Consider the following 18,530-nt stretch of genomic DNA (forward strand, 5'->3'; position numbering starts at 1 on the left):
GAGGTGCTTGTTCAAGGCGCCAAATGCCACCGGCAGGTCAAGTAAGATGAGGGGTGAGAACTGGCTATTGGACCTAGCAGCATGGGCCAAGGTGGGACTGGTGTAAAGAGGGCCAAATAGATCGACGGGCAAGAACAGGGTTCAGCAATAGGCCCACACATACGGGATCGATTAACTTGTCGTCAAAGGGCAAAGGCATTTCTGTGGGGAAAGGGTAATCTTTTAAATAAACGGTGCTGGAATCACCAGCTATCCTCACACAAAGAAGAATTTTGATCCACATCTTGCACTGCACACAAAAATGAACTTTAAACAGATCAAACATCTAAATGGAAACTCTGTGTCCTGAATATACAGAGCCCTGAAAACTCAATAATAAGAAAATAAGAAACCCAATTAAAAATAGAAGATTTAAATAGATATTTTACCCAAGAGTATAGATGGATGGCAAATAAATCCCTGAAAAGGTGTTCAACATCATTAGTTGGTAGGGAAATGCAAATTAAAAACCACAATGAAATACCACTACATACCTATCAGAATGGCTAACATTAAAAAAACCCACAAAAAGACCATATCAAGGGTTGGTAAGGATGTGACACAAATAAAAATGATGGACTTTACTAGTGGAAATGTAAAATGACACAACCCCTTTGTAAAAACAGTTTGCTAGGTTCTAAGAAGGTAAACATGTACCTACCCTATGACCCAGACAATCCACTGCCAAATATTTCCTTGAGAAAATAAGAGCATAAGCTCTTGCCAAGACTTGTACACATGTGTTTATAGCGTACTGTAGGATTCTATTTCACCGTTCTTGAATTAACACGCATATAGAGAGGACAGTCAGGTGTCACTTTACCATAAGCTGTGTTGCCAGGAACACGGCGGGCGTGCACGGTTAGGTTTCCAGCAGCGGAGCTAGCACAGGGTTAACCCAAGACTATTGTTTTCTAAAACCACTGTAAAGGTGTTCACCCTTTACTCCCAACTTATAACAGAATTTGATCTAGCCAGAGATGCCAATGCAAGCCTCCTCGAGAATGTGATGCTGGAGTTGAGAGCTGAAGAATGAATAGGAATTAAATGATGAGTGGAAAATGAACATTCCAGTGGTGGGAATAGCATGTGCAAAGGCCCTGTGGGGAGAAGGAGCAGGTTGGACGCTGGTGTGGGCAGTGAGGACTATTTGAACAGAGCCGTCTGTTTCTGGAAGGCTCAGCTGAGTTCACTTGCATGGCTTGCTAGGCCCACCCTGGCCACTGGCCACCTGTGGGCAGCACGGACTGACCTCTTTTACTGCAGGTGGTCCTATGCAGACTCCAGACAGGGTTAGGCTGAGAGGACTGCCTCCCTGGATGAAGCAGAGCAAATTTTTGTAGAAACTCTCCTTGCCCACCTCGGTGGGGTGGTAGGTAACTTCGAAAGAAACCTCTGTGCCTGTAGTGATATAGCCTTCTTCCGGTTTGATGGAGAAGTGAGGCTCGAATTTTCTGGCGTCCCATTTGAACCTTTTCCAAGACAAAAGGAGACAGGGAAGGTAGTTTACTAGTGTCTGGGGTTGTCCTCAATGCTGCTGAGAACAAGACCCTGGAGGTTCATCCCCTCGTGGACTCCATGGGACTTGGGAGAAGAGACTGCTTGGTGAAGAGGCAGATGGGCCAAGTCACTCTGGGTAAGATAACTCAGTTTCCTTTCTAAGCTGAGCAAAGGCAGGTGGGGACACAGGCCACGGCCACTCTTGTGTCCACTGACTTGGGTCCCTCAGAGCTGAGCAGGTAGGAGGGGCTGCATCTTATCTTACTGACCCCAGTGACACATCAGGGCACATACACATGAACATGATTACACACGTGTGCTCGAGGTTGTATTGGATGTAGCCGAGCTAGGACTGAAGCCCTCTCCCGACTGTGGCCTTAACCACTCCCTTCAGTGCCTCTTAGGTCAAATCTAGGAGGGTGGAGACGATCTCTTCATGTGAGAGTTGCATCTGCTTCTGGTGGCAATGGCCCTGTGTGGTCATCCCTCTGTGGTTGGGCATTTGGTCCAGGCAGGAGACAGAGGGTGGATGGTGTAGACCAATGTACGTCCATCGCCAGGCCTGCCACACTGCACCCTAAGGGCACTTCACACTGAGTCTGTGTGATGCGCGCCCCTGCAGGTGTGTGGTGCACAGACGGCACAGCTTCGGTGGCATGACCGGGGTGGGCACCTGCTGGCAAGAGGGAAGGGCCTGGAAAGGCAAGTGGCCATGGGTACCCCTGGGTTCTAGTCCCATCATTCTCACTTCCTGGCTGTGTAATCCCAGGCAAGCAGTCTGACCTCTCTGGGCCTCAAATTCATCTGTGAAAAGGGGACAATATAGTGACTACCTTAGAGAGTTCTGGGGTAATCGAATGGGATCTTCAGTGTAATAATGCTCAGCTTTGCACCTGTGCCTGGTTAAGTTCTTGCTAATGCAGGATCTTGGGAAAGTTACTTGGTCTCTTTCTACCTCAATTATCTCATCTGTGAAAAGGATCGGTCAGCATTGGTCTCATGGAATCACTGAGGTTAGAGGGGGGAGCCATGTAAAGGGCATAGAACAGGCACAGAGCAAAATCCTCTATCGTATTAGTTTTGGTAATCGCGGGAGCAGGATCACCCTGGAGAGGCCACCATTGTCACATTTGAGGGAAGGAAGGAGATGTGAAAGGGAGGGGGAAGAGGTCCAAAGTGGCCACACTTGTAAAGCAGGTGTCTAGTCTGATCCTGCACTCTGCCCCAGCTCCCTGCTCCGCTCCTACCTTGCACCCATGTCGCCTGTGTTCAACATAAGGATGCGACGCGTGGCTTTGGTCTGAAACACGACTGGTCCAAAGGGAATGTGCTGCTGGTCCAGGGAGATCTCCAGAGCCTGGCAGCAGCCGCTGAGGAGAAAGAGGGGGCGCAGGAGCCCCATGCTTTCCATGAACACTTCCTCGGAGAAGGGGGGGACACGCTTCTTCGGGGCAAAGACGACTTCCAGTTTACAGACTTCTTTTGGCTTCAGAGTGATGTTGTGGAACGGAATCAAGGTGATGACCTGGGCAAGATGACAGTGAGACTGAGCAGCTGAGGACAGGGGTTTCTGCGTTCCCTGTTCCTGGAGCTCTTGCTGCTGAGGCTGCAGCAGCCCCAGGGGCAGATCGCACACCTACTGCCTCTTACCAGCTGTGTCATCTTTGACAAGTTACTGAACTCACTCAGTCATCTGTATAAAATGTGTGGCATAGAGTATGCATTCAATAAACATTAATTCTTTTCCCATCCTCTTGCCAATAACCTCTACTCTCTGCTGGAGGAAACTGCAAGAGGAAATAAAAACCCTCAGTGCTTGGGGGTTTTTGGAGGAGCACTCCCCAGGGTCCCTATGTCGCACTTCCCTGGTCACAATGCAGATCCCTGGGTCCCGCCCCAGGCTGATCAGGTCAGTGAACTTGGAGGAACTTGGAGCCTGCGTTTTCAAAGTGCTCTGGCAGGCCCATGTGTTCTAAAGGTGGAGAACCACGGTTTGAATTTGTATGGTCTTCCCTCCCCACTTTGTCCTGGTAAAGGCTAATCAAAATCAGCTTTAAAGAAGCCAACCCCCTTTTCAACCTTGAGCTCCCTTTGGTTCAGAGTTCTGAGCAGTGGCCAGAAGTGGGCTGAGAGGTGCGGATAGCAGAGTGATCCTGGAATTTCTCGCAGCACAGTGATGTCGGGAGCCAACCCCCCAGTGACCGTGTCAGCACAGGTCACTCTGGCAGCTTGAAGTTGAGTCTGACCAACCAAAGAAGCACAATTGGTGTGGCCAGAATGTTAGGGGCCCTGACCCACTGGGACTGAGGACTTTCATTTGGATTAACGAGGAGTGGGAAGCAACAAGTTTGTCTGCTTTCTCCGAATGGCAAAGTGAGCAACGGGGGGTCCTGGGCCAAGGCACCCACCGGGTCTCTAGATCTGGCTGGCTTCTTGCAGCCGATTTTTCTGTATGCTGCCTTTCCAGATGGTCCACAGTGTTCCTGTCACACTGAATCACGCATGGCTTTCCAAAAGCACAGACTCTTTCCAGGCTGTACACCTGGGCCTCTCAGAAACAGCGCCCCCAGCCTGTGTGCCTGGGGGCGCCTCCTCGCCCGTGACACTCAGTGCAGACCTCTCTCCACTGTGAGGCCTTCTGTGGCTCCCGACCCTCCTTTGAGCAGCTCCCTCCTGATCCTACAGGACGTAATTAGGCTCCGATGAGGTCACAAGAGGCAGCCCCTCGAGATGGGAGCGGAGACATCAGACAGCTCAGTCTTGCTTGCTCTCTGCTGTGTGCACACCCAGTAAGAAGGCGGCCATCTGCAAGGCAGGAGGAGTCCCCTTGCCAGAAACAGACCAGGCTGGCACTCTGATCACAGACTGCCAGCTTCCAGAGCTGTGAGAAAACAAATGTCTGCTGTTGAAGCCACCCAGGCTGTGGCATTTTGTTTAGGCAGCCAAGCTGACTAAGACCCATCTTTATGTTTTTAGCACTCAGCACCTGTTTACTGAGTGAGTACAAGAATGATTGACAAGTTCATCCTTGGAATGTAGCACACTTGGCCTGTTTACAGGGGCCGCCCGGACGCTGCTGCCTGTGAGACGGGGAGCAGGTGGCTGGGCCTGGTGGCTTCTCTGTCCAGGGAGCAAGTGCGTGTCTTTCACACGGCTGATGGGGTGTAGAGGGGGCAGATTGGTGATGTGCACTGAAACAGACCCTTCTTCCTGATCCAATGAGCCCTTTTTTCTAGGAATCTGTCTTAAGCAGAGAGTTGAGGATGCACACAAAGCTTCGGCCACATCGCTTTACATGGTTGTTTATGACATAAAACATTAGAGCCACCTGAAGTGAGCAGAAACAGACAGGCGGCCTACCTACACAGTGGAGGTGGAAATGAACACATGGCCCTGAAGGACATGGAAAATGTTCACCATCTATTGCTCGATGACTTCAAAACAGCATGAACACCATCATTTTGTTTTTGTAAAAAAAATGCATAGGGATAAAACTGGAAACATAGGCACCAAAATATTAAGTGATTATTTCTGGGTATGAGAGTCTGGGCAACATTATTTTCTTTTATGATTTCCCACAGTTTTCAACTGTGCTACATTGAGGATCTGTGTACGTTCACTAGCAGCCGCTGACTCCCATGGCCAAGTCCAGCTCTCTTTCTGTTTCACACTGATGCTCTTCAGAGCAACGTAGCCTCCCTGAGCCTTGGTTTCCTCATCCCTAAGATGAGAGTAACAGAAGCACGAACCCTGGGCTGTTTCTGTGGAGATGAACACAGGTGGTGCGTGGAAAGCCATTCAGTGTGTTGGCACATTGCAGGTGCAGGGGACCTGTGAGCTGTCAGTGCTGTTAGCAAGGTCATTTATGTTGCCAGGAAGCATGAGGCCCCTGGGAGCCCCAAGCACACCAACCTTAGGTTCATGGAGTTCTGGAATCGAGAACAGGACTGACTGGCTAAATGTGAGCTGGGCTTGGCTGTTGTTCATCACAGAGACTGTTTTTTTCACAACCTGCCCTGGCAGGACAGCTCCTAACTTCACAATCCTATTGGCGGGATCTAGGACTACGATCTGTGGGGTAAGAAAGACAGCAGGGAGGGAGGGTTTGTCAGTTAATGGGAAAAATAAACACCACATGCCAGTCCCGGTGAGCCTCGGGAGGTCCCCCCTTTTCGGTGCCCCACACTCTTCACACGAGATGTGCATTCACTCACTCACTAAACATGTTTGTGCATAAAGTGCCCACTAAACAACAATTATGTAATTACAGCCGGGTAAGAGACGTGAAGGAAAAGTTCCAGTACCTGAGAGCACATTGGAGGGGGCTGAGATAGACTGGGGTTCTGGGGACCCCCCAAGGCCCCAAGGCGTGTTTACACTGAGAGTTAAAGGAAGGGCAGGGTCGAATCTGCGTGAGTCAGGGCGGGTGTGCGGTTGGAGAGCACCTCCAGGGAGGAGCAGGGCCCTGAGCTGCAGGGAGTGGCTCGGTCCAAGCCTGCAGCTGGGAGCCCAGGGAGACTTGACAAGATTGGGTGTGGAGGGTGGTCGGGTTGTAATCTGGAGCCAGTGAAGCACGGAGTGACCCAATTGAGTGTGTATTCTGCGAGAGAGAGCTTGGTTCGGTCCTCCGTGCAGATGGGCTGGAGGAGGGCCTGAGAGAAAGCCTTGAGGTGTGAGAGAGGATGGTGACTTGAACTAGCATGGGGGCAGCAGAGGTGGAAAGGTAAAGAAATACATTTCAAAGTCCTCATCTAAGGCAGTGGACACAATGTCAGCCTGGGTCAGATGAAGGTCAGGCTGGGCCTTGCCCTCCAGAAAGGCACTGACCCACAATGAGCAGTAGCCACTGGTCACTGTCATTCCATTAGTCGCTGAACGGCACCCTCTCCCTCCAACTATCTTTATATCCAGTCTATATGTTTCCATTTTGTCTAAAAGGTGAGTCTTCAGCACCAGCCTTAGAAGTCAGAGAACGTATTTAAGTCACTTCTGGACAGCAGGGTGACTTCATTCCCAAAGTGCCCAATATGTAATGGGTGTTGAATGAGTGAAAGAAAGAATGAACAAATGAATAAATCAATGACATCGTAAGGGACCCTGTCACTGGCTTGGGCACTGACACAGCAGGTGGCACGGTCCTGTTGCTCCTTTGCTTGGTGGGAAGGTAGCCAGGAGTACACCCCTCCCATTTTCTCTCCATTGCTTAAGTGTCCCATGCATTCCTGAGAAACTTGGAAGACCTTCAGTTGTCCAAAACCCCCATTAAGTGAAAATGCTCCCACCAGACAGACACTTGAATGTTTACCAGACCCTGGGAAGGCAGGGATCAGCAGGAGGACTGCACCCCTCCCTTTCTGTCAGGAGCACCTGTTAAGCAGGAGCGCCCTGGGTGAAAGCTAATCCTGGGACCCGTGGCTGGAGAATGTTAATCCCACTGGTGTGATTTCCCACCAAGCAAAGGAAAGACGTTAAGGAAAGACCTTCCATGACCGAGATGTATCTGCATACATTGCTTAAAACAAATCTTGCCTGTTAGACCCGAGAATAAAACATGCCCTCGTATGGGAGAAAAAGGACATGCTTGGGATCCTGCACCTGGGAGTCCCAAACGTCCCAAGAAAAAGAATGTTTTTCACTGCCTGTGCTCACTGCCTACATCCTTTGCTATGGTCAAGTTGGGTGTTGAGTAAGATCTATGATTCACCTCAGTCTGATCTGACAATTCACCCCTCAGTTGGGACTGCCGACCTCTGGTAGAGCGGCCAAGGGGCAGGGGATGTGGGCTCAGCTGGGCCAGTGTGGCTGGGAGGGCAAGGAGCAGGGTGCCGGTGCGAAGACCTCCCAAACTCCTCTTACCTTCATCTCCGTGCCTTTCCCTTTGATTTCAACTACTTGTTTCGAGAGCCCGTTGATTTCAAAGGGGATGAGTTCACGATAATTGATACTTTCTCGAGGATAAAAGGTGATTGGAATCTCCATGGTCTTTCCCGGCTTTATCACATCAACACGGAAGTTTACCTCAAGGTAGGTGGTGTTGGTGTACAAACAGTCTATGCTGGGAAAATCGGGAGGAGGGTGCATGAGCTCCTCGGAGGCTGACCCCAAGGCACTGACCCCCTATCACTCGGAGCTTGGTCCCGATGGATTTCCTGCCCGGCAGTCCTACAACCACAGAATTTAAGGGCTGAGAGCGGCCCCAGCAATGATCCAGCCCACATTCTCTGGGGCAAAGTCAAGTGACTTACCTCAAATCACACCCTGAGATCCTGGCAGAACCAGGCCTCAAGCTCAAAGCCCCCTGGCCCTTTGCCCAGTGCTCTTCTCACTCTAGTCACCCTGTTTCTTGATGATGCAGTTCAGGCTTTACCTTTCCTAAGAAGGAAGTGCTTCCTGAAGTAGGTGGGTGGCAGAGACGGTGGGGAGGAGTAGCCGTCTGGGGTCAGACGGACAGGGTTTGGGTCCAGGCTCTATCGCTCACTAGCCATGTGACCTCAGAGAAGCTACTTAACCCATTTGGGCCTCAGTTTCCATATCTGTAAAATGGGGTAGTTGTGAGGCTACATGAGATAAAGTGACTAAAGCAGTCGCTACACAGTCCACAGAGGAAACATGCCACAACGGCGAGCTGCTATTATTCTGGCGGATTGCTCAACTGCAAGCGGTCTCCCAAGACCCTGCCCAACACCCCCTTGTCTGCCTCACAGTGCTTAGAGAAGTACAGCTAGGCCAGTAAATAGAGCTTCATGCGGTGAACCAAGCAAGGCTCATTAAATTAAATCATGCAAGAAAGAGTGCAAGTAGAAACGGTATTTAATTAGTGACACTTTCGTAACTTAATATTCAGGATAACCAACACCACCGCCACAACAGCATATGATAATTGAGCATTTCATGTGTTCCAGGCACTGTTCTAAGTACTATCTCCAGATGGACCAATTTAATCCTCCTAATAGCCCTACAAGGGAAGCACTGTTATCATTTCCTACTCGAGGCAATGAGACAGAGGTACAAAGAGTTTAAAAAACTTGCCCAAGGTCACAGAGCTGGGGAAGAGCTCAGATTTGAACCTAGACCTGTGCTCCTCAATGCGGCTGTTAATTTTTTGTTTTTATTTTTAAAATATTTACATAAAATATTTTTTAGGGAGATGGAGAGGGAGGGAGAAAGAGAGGGAAACATCAGTGTGTGTTTGCGTCTCATGCCCCCCTTACTGGGGACCTGGCCCACAACCCAGGCGTGTTCCCTGATTGGGAATCAAACCAGTGACCCTTTGCTTCACGCTCTGGTGCTCAATCCACTGAGCTACACCAGCCAAGGCTGTGGCTGTTTAAATTAAAATTAATTAAAATAAATATTCAGTTCCTCAGTTTCACTAGCCACACTTCAAGTGCTCTGTAGCCACATTGGACAGGGCAGATCCATGATGTTTTTGTCATCAAAGAAAGTTCTGTGGCATAGAACCCAGCAAGAGAGCTTTGGGTAAACACAGGTCCCTTGGCCAGTTTCTGGAGATTCTGTTTTGTTTGGTCTGTAACAGGGCCCAGAAACTGGACTGGAACATTCTAAACAGGATGGTGCAGAGTGGATCTGAATCAGAAGACTTAGGCTTAGTAGAGATCTACTATTGTCCATGAGACCACCGACCTGAGAAATTCACTTTTTAACTCCCTTAGCCTCAGTTTCCATGTCTGTTGCATGGGGAAAATAAATGGAAGCCCGTCATCAGGCCATTTGGCATTGCCTTCCTCACTCCAGGAAAAGGCTTTTCAGCAGGAAACTCATGGCTATCCAAGTATCAGTATTAGTGGTGGGGAAAGGGGACTCTGGATTCACGGCCACCTGTGTTTGACTCGCTCCCATAATCCCTCTTTTCGGTCATGGCTGGACCTCATGGGGCGGAAGCTGTAGGTTCCAGAAAGAGCTGCAGGATCATCCTCCACCTGCAGGTGGAGCCATCCTCGGAGGCTCTGGGGAGCCCGCTTACCTCAGAGCCGTTTCCTCCTTGTTGGTGATGACCAGGGTTTGTTTGTATGGGGGCATCCCGGCTTGGTAGACGAAGCAGGTCCCGAAGTTGTGGCTGGTGAAGGAGAAATGGACAGCAGGGCTCGAGGCAGAGCCCGAGATGCTGCACGTAAACGTTGGACCGTGACTTATCTGCAGAGAGGAAAAGGCAGGTGGAGTGTGATTAGGAAGAGTGGGAGGAAAGGGCCCTTCAGTCCTCAGGTGAAGGAGGGAGGCAGGCTGGTGTTTTACAAAAGTACAGGTCCCAGGATTGCATCTGCAGAGATTCTGACTCATTGGTTAGAAGCTTGTTTATTTAAGAAAAGCAAGGTGGGCTACTCTGCAGTCAGACCCTGCATTGGCCCTTGCTTTGCTCCTGAAGCGATGACTTATCTTGAAGACAGAGGGGTGGGACAGACTTCATTACTGCCCAACGTCTAACTCCCAAGGCTTCTTCATTTGTAGGACTCCGATTGGTTGGCAATGTGCCCAGGTGAAAACACTTGATTTCCCATTTTTCAAAACATGTTAAAAATTAAATAAATTGAGGTAGCATTACATAACAGCATTATATAAACTTCAGGTGCACAACTTTATAATACGACATCTGTGTATTCTGTTGTGCATTTCCCACCTGAAGTGTAGTCTCCTTCTGTCACCTTGTAGTTGACTCCCTGCGCCCTCTTTGTCCTCTTCCCACCCCCTTCCCTTCTGGGAACTGCTGTTCTGTTGTCTGTGTCGATAAGCCTACTTCTGTTGGTTCATTTGTTGCTTTTTGTTTTGGATCCCACGTGTGAGTGAAATTGTACGGCACCTGTGCTCTTCAGTGGGAGGGTGGCTAGAGAAGATGCAGTACACAGACACAGTGGGATACTACTCAGCCACAAGTAGATGGAATATTGCCATTTGCAACAACATGGGTGGATCTGGAGTGTGTTATGCTAAGGGGAGTGAGTCAGGTGGAAAAGGACAAGAACCACATGATTCCCCCTTCTCCTTGCAGCTAATGGTGACCATCACAGTTCTGGTCATCAGAGTGTGAACAAAAGGAGTCCTATTTTTTAAAAATTTATTTTAATTATTGTTCAAGTACAGTTTTCTGTCTTTTACTCCCATCCCAGCCCCCCCTCAGTGCTCCCCACCTCCCTCCCATTTCCACCCCCCTTTTGTTTTTGTCCATGTGTCCTTTATACTTGTTCCTGTATAAAAGGAGTCCTATTTGGAATAAAGAGACAAAGTCTTGCTGGGAAAGTATTTTGCCTTCAGGTTCTCCCCCTTAGTTCCTCCCACTCAGGAATGCAGACATAGATAGGGCTGCAGGAGGGACTGTCATCTTGTGACCAGGAGGTCAAAGGTCAATATGCCACGGGTGAAAGGGTTAATTTCAGGAGTTCTGAAAACGTTGACTTGGATAGTTTGTGCCAGTGCTCTCACCGCTGTAGAAGAGCAGCTTTTCCGAGGTCCTTTCTCTGCCACCCCTGCTGACATCGCAATTCCTTGGTGTTTCACTTGCTAACTTATCTTGGAAAATGTACATATTCCTTCTCTCTCTTGATCTCCACCTCCCATTTATCTCCCTTAATTTAATGGCTACATGATATACCAGTGCACAGATGCTTGATTCAATTCACACTTACTGTTCAATTCACGCTTACTCACTACGCACCTCAGTTGTTACCATTTATAGAGACTATGCGACTACCTCTAACACATCCACACTCCGGGGTGGAGAAGACCAGAAACGCTCAGAAGTAATCTTCCAACGCAGAATGCTGTGAGTGCTTTCAGTGTCGGGCAATGTTTGAAGGTCTCACCTTGATTCTGAGTTCCAGGCCCTTCAGGACACATTTCTTAAATGGTCGGAAAGACAGCAAGGCAGGGGCACTCTGCCCCACGTCCACTCTGCCATCAGTGGGTGAAAATTCCAAGTACTGCAGCAGGGCTTTGGGGCCAGATAGCTCTGCCTGGAAGTTGAAGTTGAACTTCCCAGTGTTGATGAAGGTGAATTCACACTGGACACATTCATTCAACTCCACCTGAGAGAGAACAGAGTGGTATGTTGAGTGAATGCAAACCATGGCTAACTCCTCTGGGGTAAGGATATGTTACAATTTTGGGGGAAATATCCTCTGAGAGATAGGAATGGAAGATGATGTGAGTTCAGAACAATTAAATTGTGGCCAGATAGTTCAGCAAGACCTACCAAGTGTTGCGGCCCCCTCAAATCGGAAGAGTAAGATGGCAATTTAATTCTTAGACCTCCCTTGGTAGCCAAGCGTCCTTCCTCTATGTTTAATACAAGCATTCTTCCCCTTGCCTACCATCTCTCCACCCCCTGAAAAGTAAAATAAGAAAAGTGTTCACATCAAAACCATACACAGTCTGGGGAAGGAGCTGCTCCTGGTGCATTTCTGTTCTCCTGATCTCCCTGGCATTTCAAACAGAGAGATGCTGCTACTATTCCCTGGTACTGCCTGCCTTTCCCAGCCAGTGTCAAAACCAAGAGAAAGCAAGGCCCTCTTGCGCCTTTACCTCAGAGAAGTTGACAACTGCAGTCTGATTGGGAGGCAAGAGAGTGACTGAACCAGTCCTGTCTTTGCACTTGACATTTGCATTCATAGTGTAGCCCTCAGCCTTGACATTTAAGGTCAAAGGGTGGGCTTTATTTTTTACATTGCAGATCAAATTAAAGTTCACATCTCCTTCCTGCTTTGGTGTGAAGAAAATATCAATTGGTAACCTGGTTGGGGAAGAAGACAACAGATTAGCTGACTAGGCTACCTGTTAAGATCTGCTAAAGGATATGAGCCCAGTGAGTTACCTGGTACATTGGGAGTAAAAGGCATTATAACTCAGAATTATGATGAATTTGGAAGGTTTTCCAGGCAGGGCAGGACATTGCTTTATGGATTCATAGATAGAGTAGATGGTGAGGAAAAGAACATGTATAAGGAAAATATCGAAAACAAGGGCTTAAAATTCTCACTGCTCCACAATTCATCAGGGAAATGGACAGCAGGGACTAAGTAGGACAGAGTGGAATTGCTACCACCTGCATTTCAGAGCCGGAAGACTGTACTGCAGCTGGGGCCCTCTAAGGGAAACCGACTCATTCTCTTGGCTGGCTGGCCTGGGACTGCTGCGTCGTCGGGAGGGTGAAGCCCTGGGGCCTTCCTGGTTCCTTACCTGGACAGCGGTGAGAGCCAGCCTTCCATGGGAGAGACGACCAGGCTGTTGCCGAACCCTTCTGAATATCGGGAGTCCTCCAGGAAGGCAAAGCTGAACCCCTGCTCCTCCCTGTTGATGATGTGCACAGTCTCCCTGGCTTCCCGGCCTGAGGAGGGAACACAGGCCCTCAGGCGAGGCCTCAGGCCTGCTCCGGAAGTATCTCAGCAGAGACCACTCGGCTTCTTTTCTTCCCTCCTCCAAGCTCCTCAGCCCTGGACCCCCTCTCTTCCTCTAGCTCTATGCATGACCCTCCTCCCCTGGAGGGGCTCCAGCTCTCATTCTAGAACTTGACTCCACCCAGTGTGCCTTGGCTCTGCTCAAACTTTTGTAAAGCGCCACTTTGTGGAGCTCTTTAAATTAGATCTTGGGTGTGTCCTAAGAATTCTGACAGTGCTGGTTAACCCATCTTGCTATAGCATTAGTGTGCTTTTTCTTACTTTTCTGGACTATCATAGAGCATTTATTTCTCCACATGAACTTTTGAACCATTGTATACAGTTCTCTCCCCACCAGTGCAAGCCTTTGGGATTAAAGTCATCAGATCAAGCAAATAATTTTTTAGTATAAGTATGTCCCAAATCTTGTATGGGGCATACTTATGCTGACATACTAAAGTTTATTTGCTATTATCTGAAATTCAAATTTAACTACGTGTCTGTATTTTGCCTGGCTGCTCTAGCTACAATTCTAATGGAAACTTAATTAAGTTTGCATTTACTTTTGGCAGAACTGACAAATATTCAGATTTTGTTTGGGGACATTTTAATAAGACGTTATGGTCTTCTTCATATGGCTCCTGTGCTTTCCTTGTTATGTTGACCCTTAAACATTGTATAGATGTTGTCAATACTAAAGAGAATTTTTTCTTTTTCTAGGAGCTTACTGCTAAAAGAAAGAGAAACTGGATTTTTGCATACTTGCCTTGCATCCAGCTGCTTACTCAATTATCTTGTTGATTTAGTATTTGTTTTGCTTTTTTTCTAGAGCCTCCTGAAGTTCTCTCTGTCTGAAGTAATCAGCCACAGCAAAATGGGATGGGTTTTGTCTCTTTTCCCCCAATGTTTATGCCAATTATTTTTCTTGTTTTGTTGTATTTGCCAAAGTCACTGAGAAAGTGTTCAGTAGTAATGACAATAATGAGCAGCCTTGCCTAATTCCTGATTTGAATTGATGTGGTTTACTATGAGATAGCATTTGTCTCTTGATTTTGTCTGACCTTCTTTATTTAACTGTTTTCCTCTTAGAGTTTTTGTTCAGGATGTCTGCTGAATTTTAGTGATGACTTTCAGCTTGTGTTAATATGACCATGTGGTTGTTCTTCTTTAAACTATTAATGTTATGATTCTATCGAAATGCATGACCCTTGCCTTCCGAGATTAAATTCTGTTTGTCTTGCTGTTATTATTCTTATGATATATTACTCACTTATTTTTGAAAACCTTACTAAAAACCACAATTCCTCCTGCTTATTTATATGTGTCAGTATAAGAAGAGCATGAAAATATCACACATCAAACTGTTAACACTGGTTTTCTCTGATGGAAAGGGAAGGATGAGATATGATGGGTGGGGAGAGGTTATGAAATTTTTCCTTATACAATACTGCATTGATTGGCTTATTACTTTTATAAATTAAAAATTGAATTACTAAAAGCCTCTCTGGCTTCAGTTATATTTTACACACACATAAACACACACACACACTTAGCACACCCTTGGGATAGATTCCTAGGGTTATAAGGGACCTGGCAATCACTTCCATTATTTCTTTCCAGTCTCTGCTCAAATGTCATCTTCCCACTGCCAACTGGCATTCTTTATTCTCTCTAACCTACTTTATTCTTCTCTAGAACCCTTATCAACATCTGACATGATATGTATGAGGTCTGTCTGGAAAGAGTTCAGCCACTGTTACTATAATTGAGAATGGTTTCCATGACATTGGTATAACCTGGAAGCCAAGAAGAGTGGACTGGAATGCACATGCATGAATAATGACCTCACTGTATTAGTCAGTAGATACAGTAGATACTGTTGAGTGAGCATGTATACTGTGTGGCCCTCACATTCAAAATGACTGAGCAAATGAGGAGAGCATCAAATGTGCATCAAATTTTGCCTTAACCTTGAACATTCTCTCACGGAAACTACTGGGATGATTCAGAAAGCTGCAGCTATGAGCAACTGGTGATTGGCAGCTTCATCACGACAACATGGCTACTCATGCATCACGTCTCATGCAGAGTTTTTTGGCAAAACATCAAACCACCCAGGTGACCCAGGCCCCTACAGCCCAGATTTGGCGCCCTGAGACTTCTGGCTTTTCCCAAAACTAAAATCACCCTTGAAAGGAAAGAGGTTTCAGAGTGTTGATGAGATTCAGGAAAATACGATGGGCAGCTTGATGGCAATTGGGAGAACTGTGTGAGGTCCCAAAGTGCCTACTTTGAAGGGGACTGAGGTGCCATTGTCCTATGTACAATGTTTCTTGTATCTTCTTCAATAAATGTCTCTATTTTTCATATTACATGGCTGGATACCTTCTGGACAGACCTCATATTTTGCTTTTTTATTTGTTGGTAGTCTGCTTCCTATTCCTAGAATATAACCATCATGAGGGCAGGAACTTTTGTTTTATGCACTGCATCCCCAGCTTACGGAAGAGTGCCTAGGTCCCACAAGGCTCAATAATTTTTTGAACCATATAAATGCATTAAAGGATGGCAGAGAAATCCTGCATACACACCAAAGAGCAAACAAGTACAGCCCATAATCTGGGGCACACACAAGTAGAATGGGCTGGCACGAGGCGCGGCAAATGAAGATAGTCAGTCCGGGCCCTAAAGGAATCTTTCAAGTAGGATCTGTAACAAGGCTCCTAAATTTCCTTTGGTTATTAGTGCATGGGTTTAGGAGATACTTGATGGAAATCAGATTGAGTGGTAAGTATTTTGTGGCTTTGTGACCAGTGAGAAAGGCCCTCAGACACGCTCCTGGAAGGTACCAGGGAAAGTCCCCACCCAAGCCTGCTCCTGATGCTCGTTGCTGGGTTGGTCCCACTTCCCTCTTCTATAGTTCATGCAACTTCAAATGTAAACCAAGAGGCAGCCTTACCAATGAGGAGACAACTGAAGTTGAGGTGGGACTTATCCAGATTGATGAGAGGGTCGGAGGCTTTGCCTACCAGCAGGAAAGGGACTGTGATGCTGTGTTCGGGGATTGAGAAAGTCCAGAATGCTTCTGTGATGTTCAGATGGAAAGGCGTGTACTGGAAGACAATCTACGAAGAGAGTTTGGAATAGAGGGGTAAGAGGCACTTCGGTTTACTTACTCCATGTGCCCTGGAGGGCTTGTCAGCACTGGGGTTACTATGGCTGACGTTACCAGGTCACCACTCGTTTCTGCCCTCTCTGAAGTGCATGTGCATCTGGTTATACCAGCACATCAATGTCTGTTTGCCCACAGGTCTTTCTAAGACCTTCACCATCACAGCCACCGCTGGCTAGGCTGCCATATTTCACACCAGGTCTTTGGATGGCATATACAAATGGAGAGATTCAGAGAGAAATTTGGAATTTTGACTTTTCCCCAAAGGTTTGGGAGACTTGGCATCTCTGGGCCCACTTGTCTGTGTGGTGGTCATCTCCGGAGAAGCACTGTGGCCAGCCAGCTCTGGTGTCCGGCATTTCCTATCATGGTCCCCTTGGCCTGCTTCATTCATTTGTATGACCTTCCTGAAGGCATCTGAATTTGCAAGTTCTGTTTCATGGATTTATTTCTGCCTCCACGATGCTCCGCAGGACTTACAAGGCATGGGGCCCGTAGATCTACTTTGGCCAGTGAGTTCATGTTGCTTTAAGCCAGACCCCCCAACCTAGATGACTGTGGAAGCAGCAGGATTAAGGCGTGGGACATGGCTCCAATTTTCTGTTTTGCCCTTTGACCTGACCAAGTGAAAACATAGCTGTGTCCTTTCACTGCTGCCAGTCTCTTGGACAAAAAGAACACTGTCCTACAGTGTCCAGGCACCGTTGGGTGCACCTCCCCTTTCTGTCTTTAATAATCCCGGTTTTTTAAAACTCCAAATGCTAGAAATCTGCTTCTCTGTGGCCAACCAGTAGAGCTTAGGCCTGTCTTGTCGACGAGGACTATGAAAGCTGCCATTCATGAAATACACGTTGATGGATGCACCCTTAGGCTGTTCTCCCTAACTCCATCTCTATGGCACACCTGCGGTGCAGAGAGGGATGGTTGAGGGACCCTCATTCCTACATACACTCACCTCAGCTTTCTTTTCAGGGTGGATGAGGCCCTTCTCTGTAAGGCACGTGAAGGTTGGGGGGTTCTGGAGACTTTCAATTTCTTCAGAGACCCAACAGAAGGAGTAGGTGCTAGTGGTTGGGTTGAGGATTGTAAAAGTCCTGGTCCAGGGGGAAGGATTGATAGAGGGTGAGAGAGGGGGTTAAGGATTAAGAGAAACTTCCTTAGCACCTGCCCTACCATGGTCCCCCTGTGTGGGAATCAGAATGGTTCCAGATACTTTTTCACTGCAGAAATGAAAACTATATCTCACTTGGGGGCCCAACGTAGAGCTGGAGCTCTGGACTTTGGGGTAATAATGATGCCAAGGGCCCTTCTGTCCCCCTCATCCTCTGTGGTCAAGGTGGTGGTCGGGGATTGTATTAGCATGCCTTCTAAATTTCCCAGTGTCAAAGCTAAGGAGACAGAATCCACTTTCCTACTGTAGCTCTCTCAAGTCCAACTTCTAGGAACCCATCTAGCTTGAGTCTCTGAAGTCTTCCTCTCAGTTCTTTAGAAGGACTGACTGATATGAACTCAACTGCTGCAAACTTAAGCAACTCACCGGAGATTCTTCCCTCCTATGCCCACACTGGTGAACTCGATCACCCGGGTGTTTGGATCCAGCACCCCACCACCAGGCCCCCGGAGATCTGGGTTTCGCCGGTGACCACTGATGTAATCTGAGTCTTTCAGGTCAAAATGACAGACAGGCAAGAGGCTCCGCCCTTTTGCTGACACAACGGGGCCTTGTTCTCCAGGTGGCAGGTTGGGAATCCTGAGAGGATAAGGTTGTATGTACGTATTCATTTAAGTTTGAATCAGTGTTGCTGTCTTAGTTGGTCATAAATGAATATTACATCTATTAAAATGTGAGCTCCATGGGAACAGAGGCTGGGTCTGTCTCTGTCAACAACATAACCTCAGCCCCTTGAACAGTACATGACACATAGTAGGTGTTCATTAATTAATGGTTGGGTGGATGAATGCATGAACAGGCTGAGTATGAGGATCCTGAATTCTGGTCCTTCCTGCGTATCCAAGTATGGTCTCATGTTACTTCCTTCATCAGCCGAGAGAAAATCTCCCTGCTGTAAAATGGACGTAGAGGCTTGCCCTTTGGGCTCTCTCAAAGGCAGCTAGTGGGATATGAAAAGTGGTGGAGAAATGGCAAAAAAGTATCCTGAGCTCCTAGAAGAAAGTGAACTGGACATGAGCAGACTCCCCGTTCTAGGTTCAAGTTTAGGTGGCCCAGGTACAGGAGGGTCCCTGCAGTGATGCCGGTGTTCTAGGAAGCTCCCAGGGCTCACAGAGGTCTCTGCCACACTCAGCCATGGTTCACGAAATTCCTCTGCAAGATGGAAGGTCTCCGTGGAGCTTTCCTGGGAGTGCAGGCCACATCAGGGACTCTCCTGGCCAGGGGTTACTGGGTCGGCTTTTCTCTAACTGGGTCTGGCCCCCAT

At 47.8% G+C, this 18,530-nt stretch overlaps 1 protein-coding gene across 1 annotated transcript in view; it reads right to left on the reverse strand.

Moving 5' to 3' along the window:
* Positions 1-18,530, reverse strand: part of HYDIN (HYDIN axonemal central pair apparatus protein) — a 306,600-nt gene that overhangs the window by 12,442 nt on the left and 275,628 nt on the right. Inside the window, exons 68-78 of the mRNA XM_037063680.1 lie at positions 17,633-17,845; positions 17,051-17,189; positions 15,883-16,048; positions 12,727-12,874; positions 12,073-12,280; positions 11,355-11,576; positions 9,524-9,693; positions 7,396-7,594; positions 5,452-5,610; positions 2,787-3,064; positions 1,292-1,511 (exon numbers count right to left, since the gene is read on the reverse strand). Of these exons, the coding sequence (XP_036919575.1) occupies positions 1,292-1,511; positions 2,787-3,064; positions 5,452-5,610; positions 7,396-7,594; positions 9,524-9,693; positions 11,355-11,576; positions 12,073-12,280; positions 12,727-12,874; positions 15,883-16,048; positions 17,051-17,189; positions 17,633-17,845 (2,122 nt within the window). The remainder of the gene's footprint in view (positions 1-1,291; positions 1,512-2,786; positions 3,065-5,451; positions 5,611-7,395; positions 7,595-9,523; positions 9,694-11,354; positions 11,577-12,072; positions 12,281-12,726; positions 12,875-15,882; positions 16,049-17,050; positions 17,190-17,632; positions 17,846-18,530) is intronic.

Source organism: Sturnira hondurensis, unplaced genomic scaffold (assembly GCF_014824575.4).
Source record: "Sturnira hondurensis isolate 20B ecotype Veracruz unplaced genomic scaffold, ASM1482457v3 Scaffold0014745, whole genome shotgun sequence".
Taxonomy (NCBI): domain Eukaryota; kingdom Metazoa; phylum Chordata; class Mammalia; order Chiroptera; family Phyllostomidae; genus Sturnira; species Sturnira hondurensis.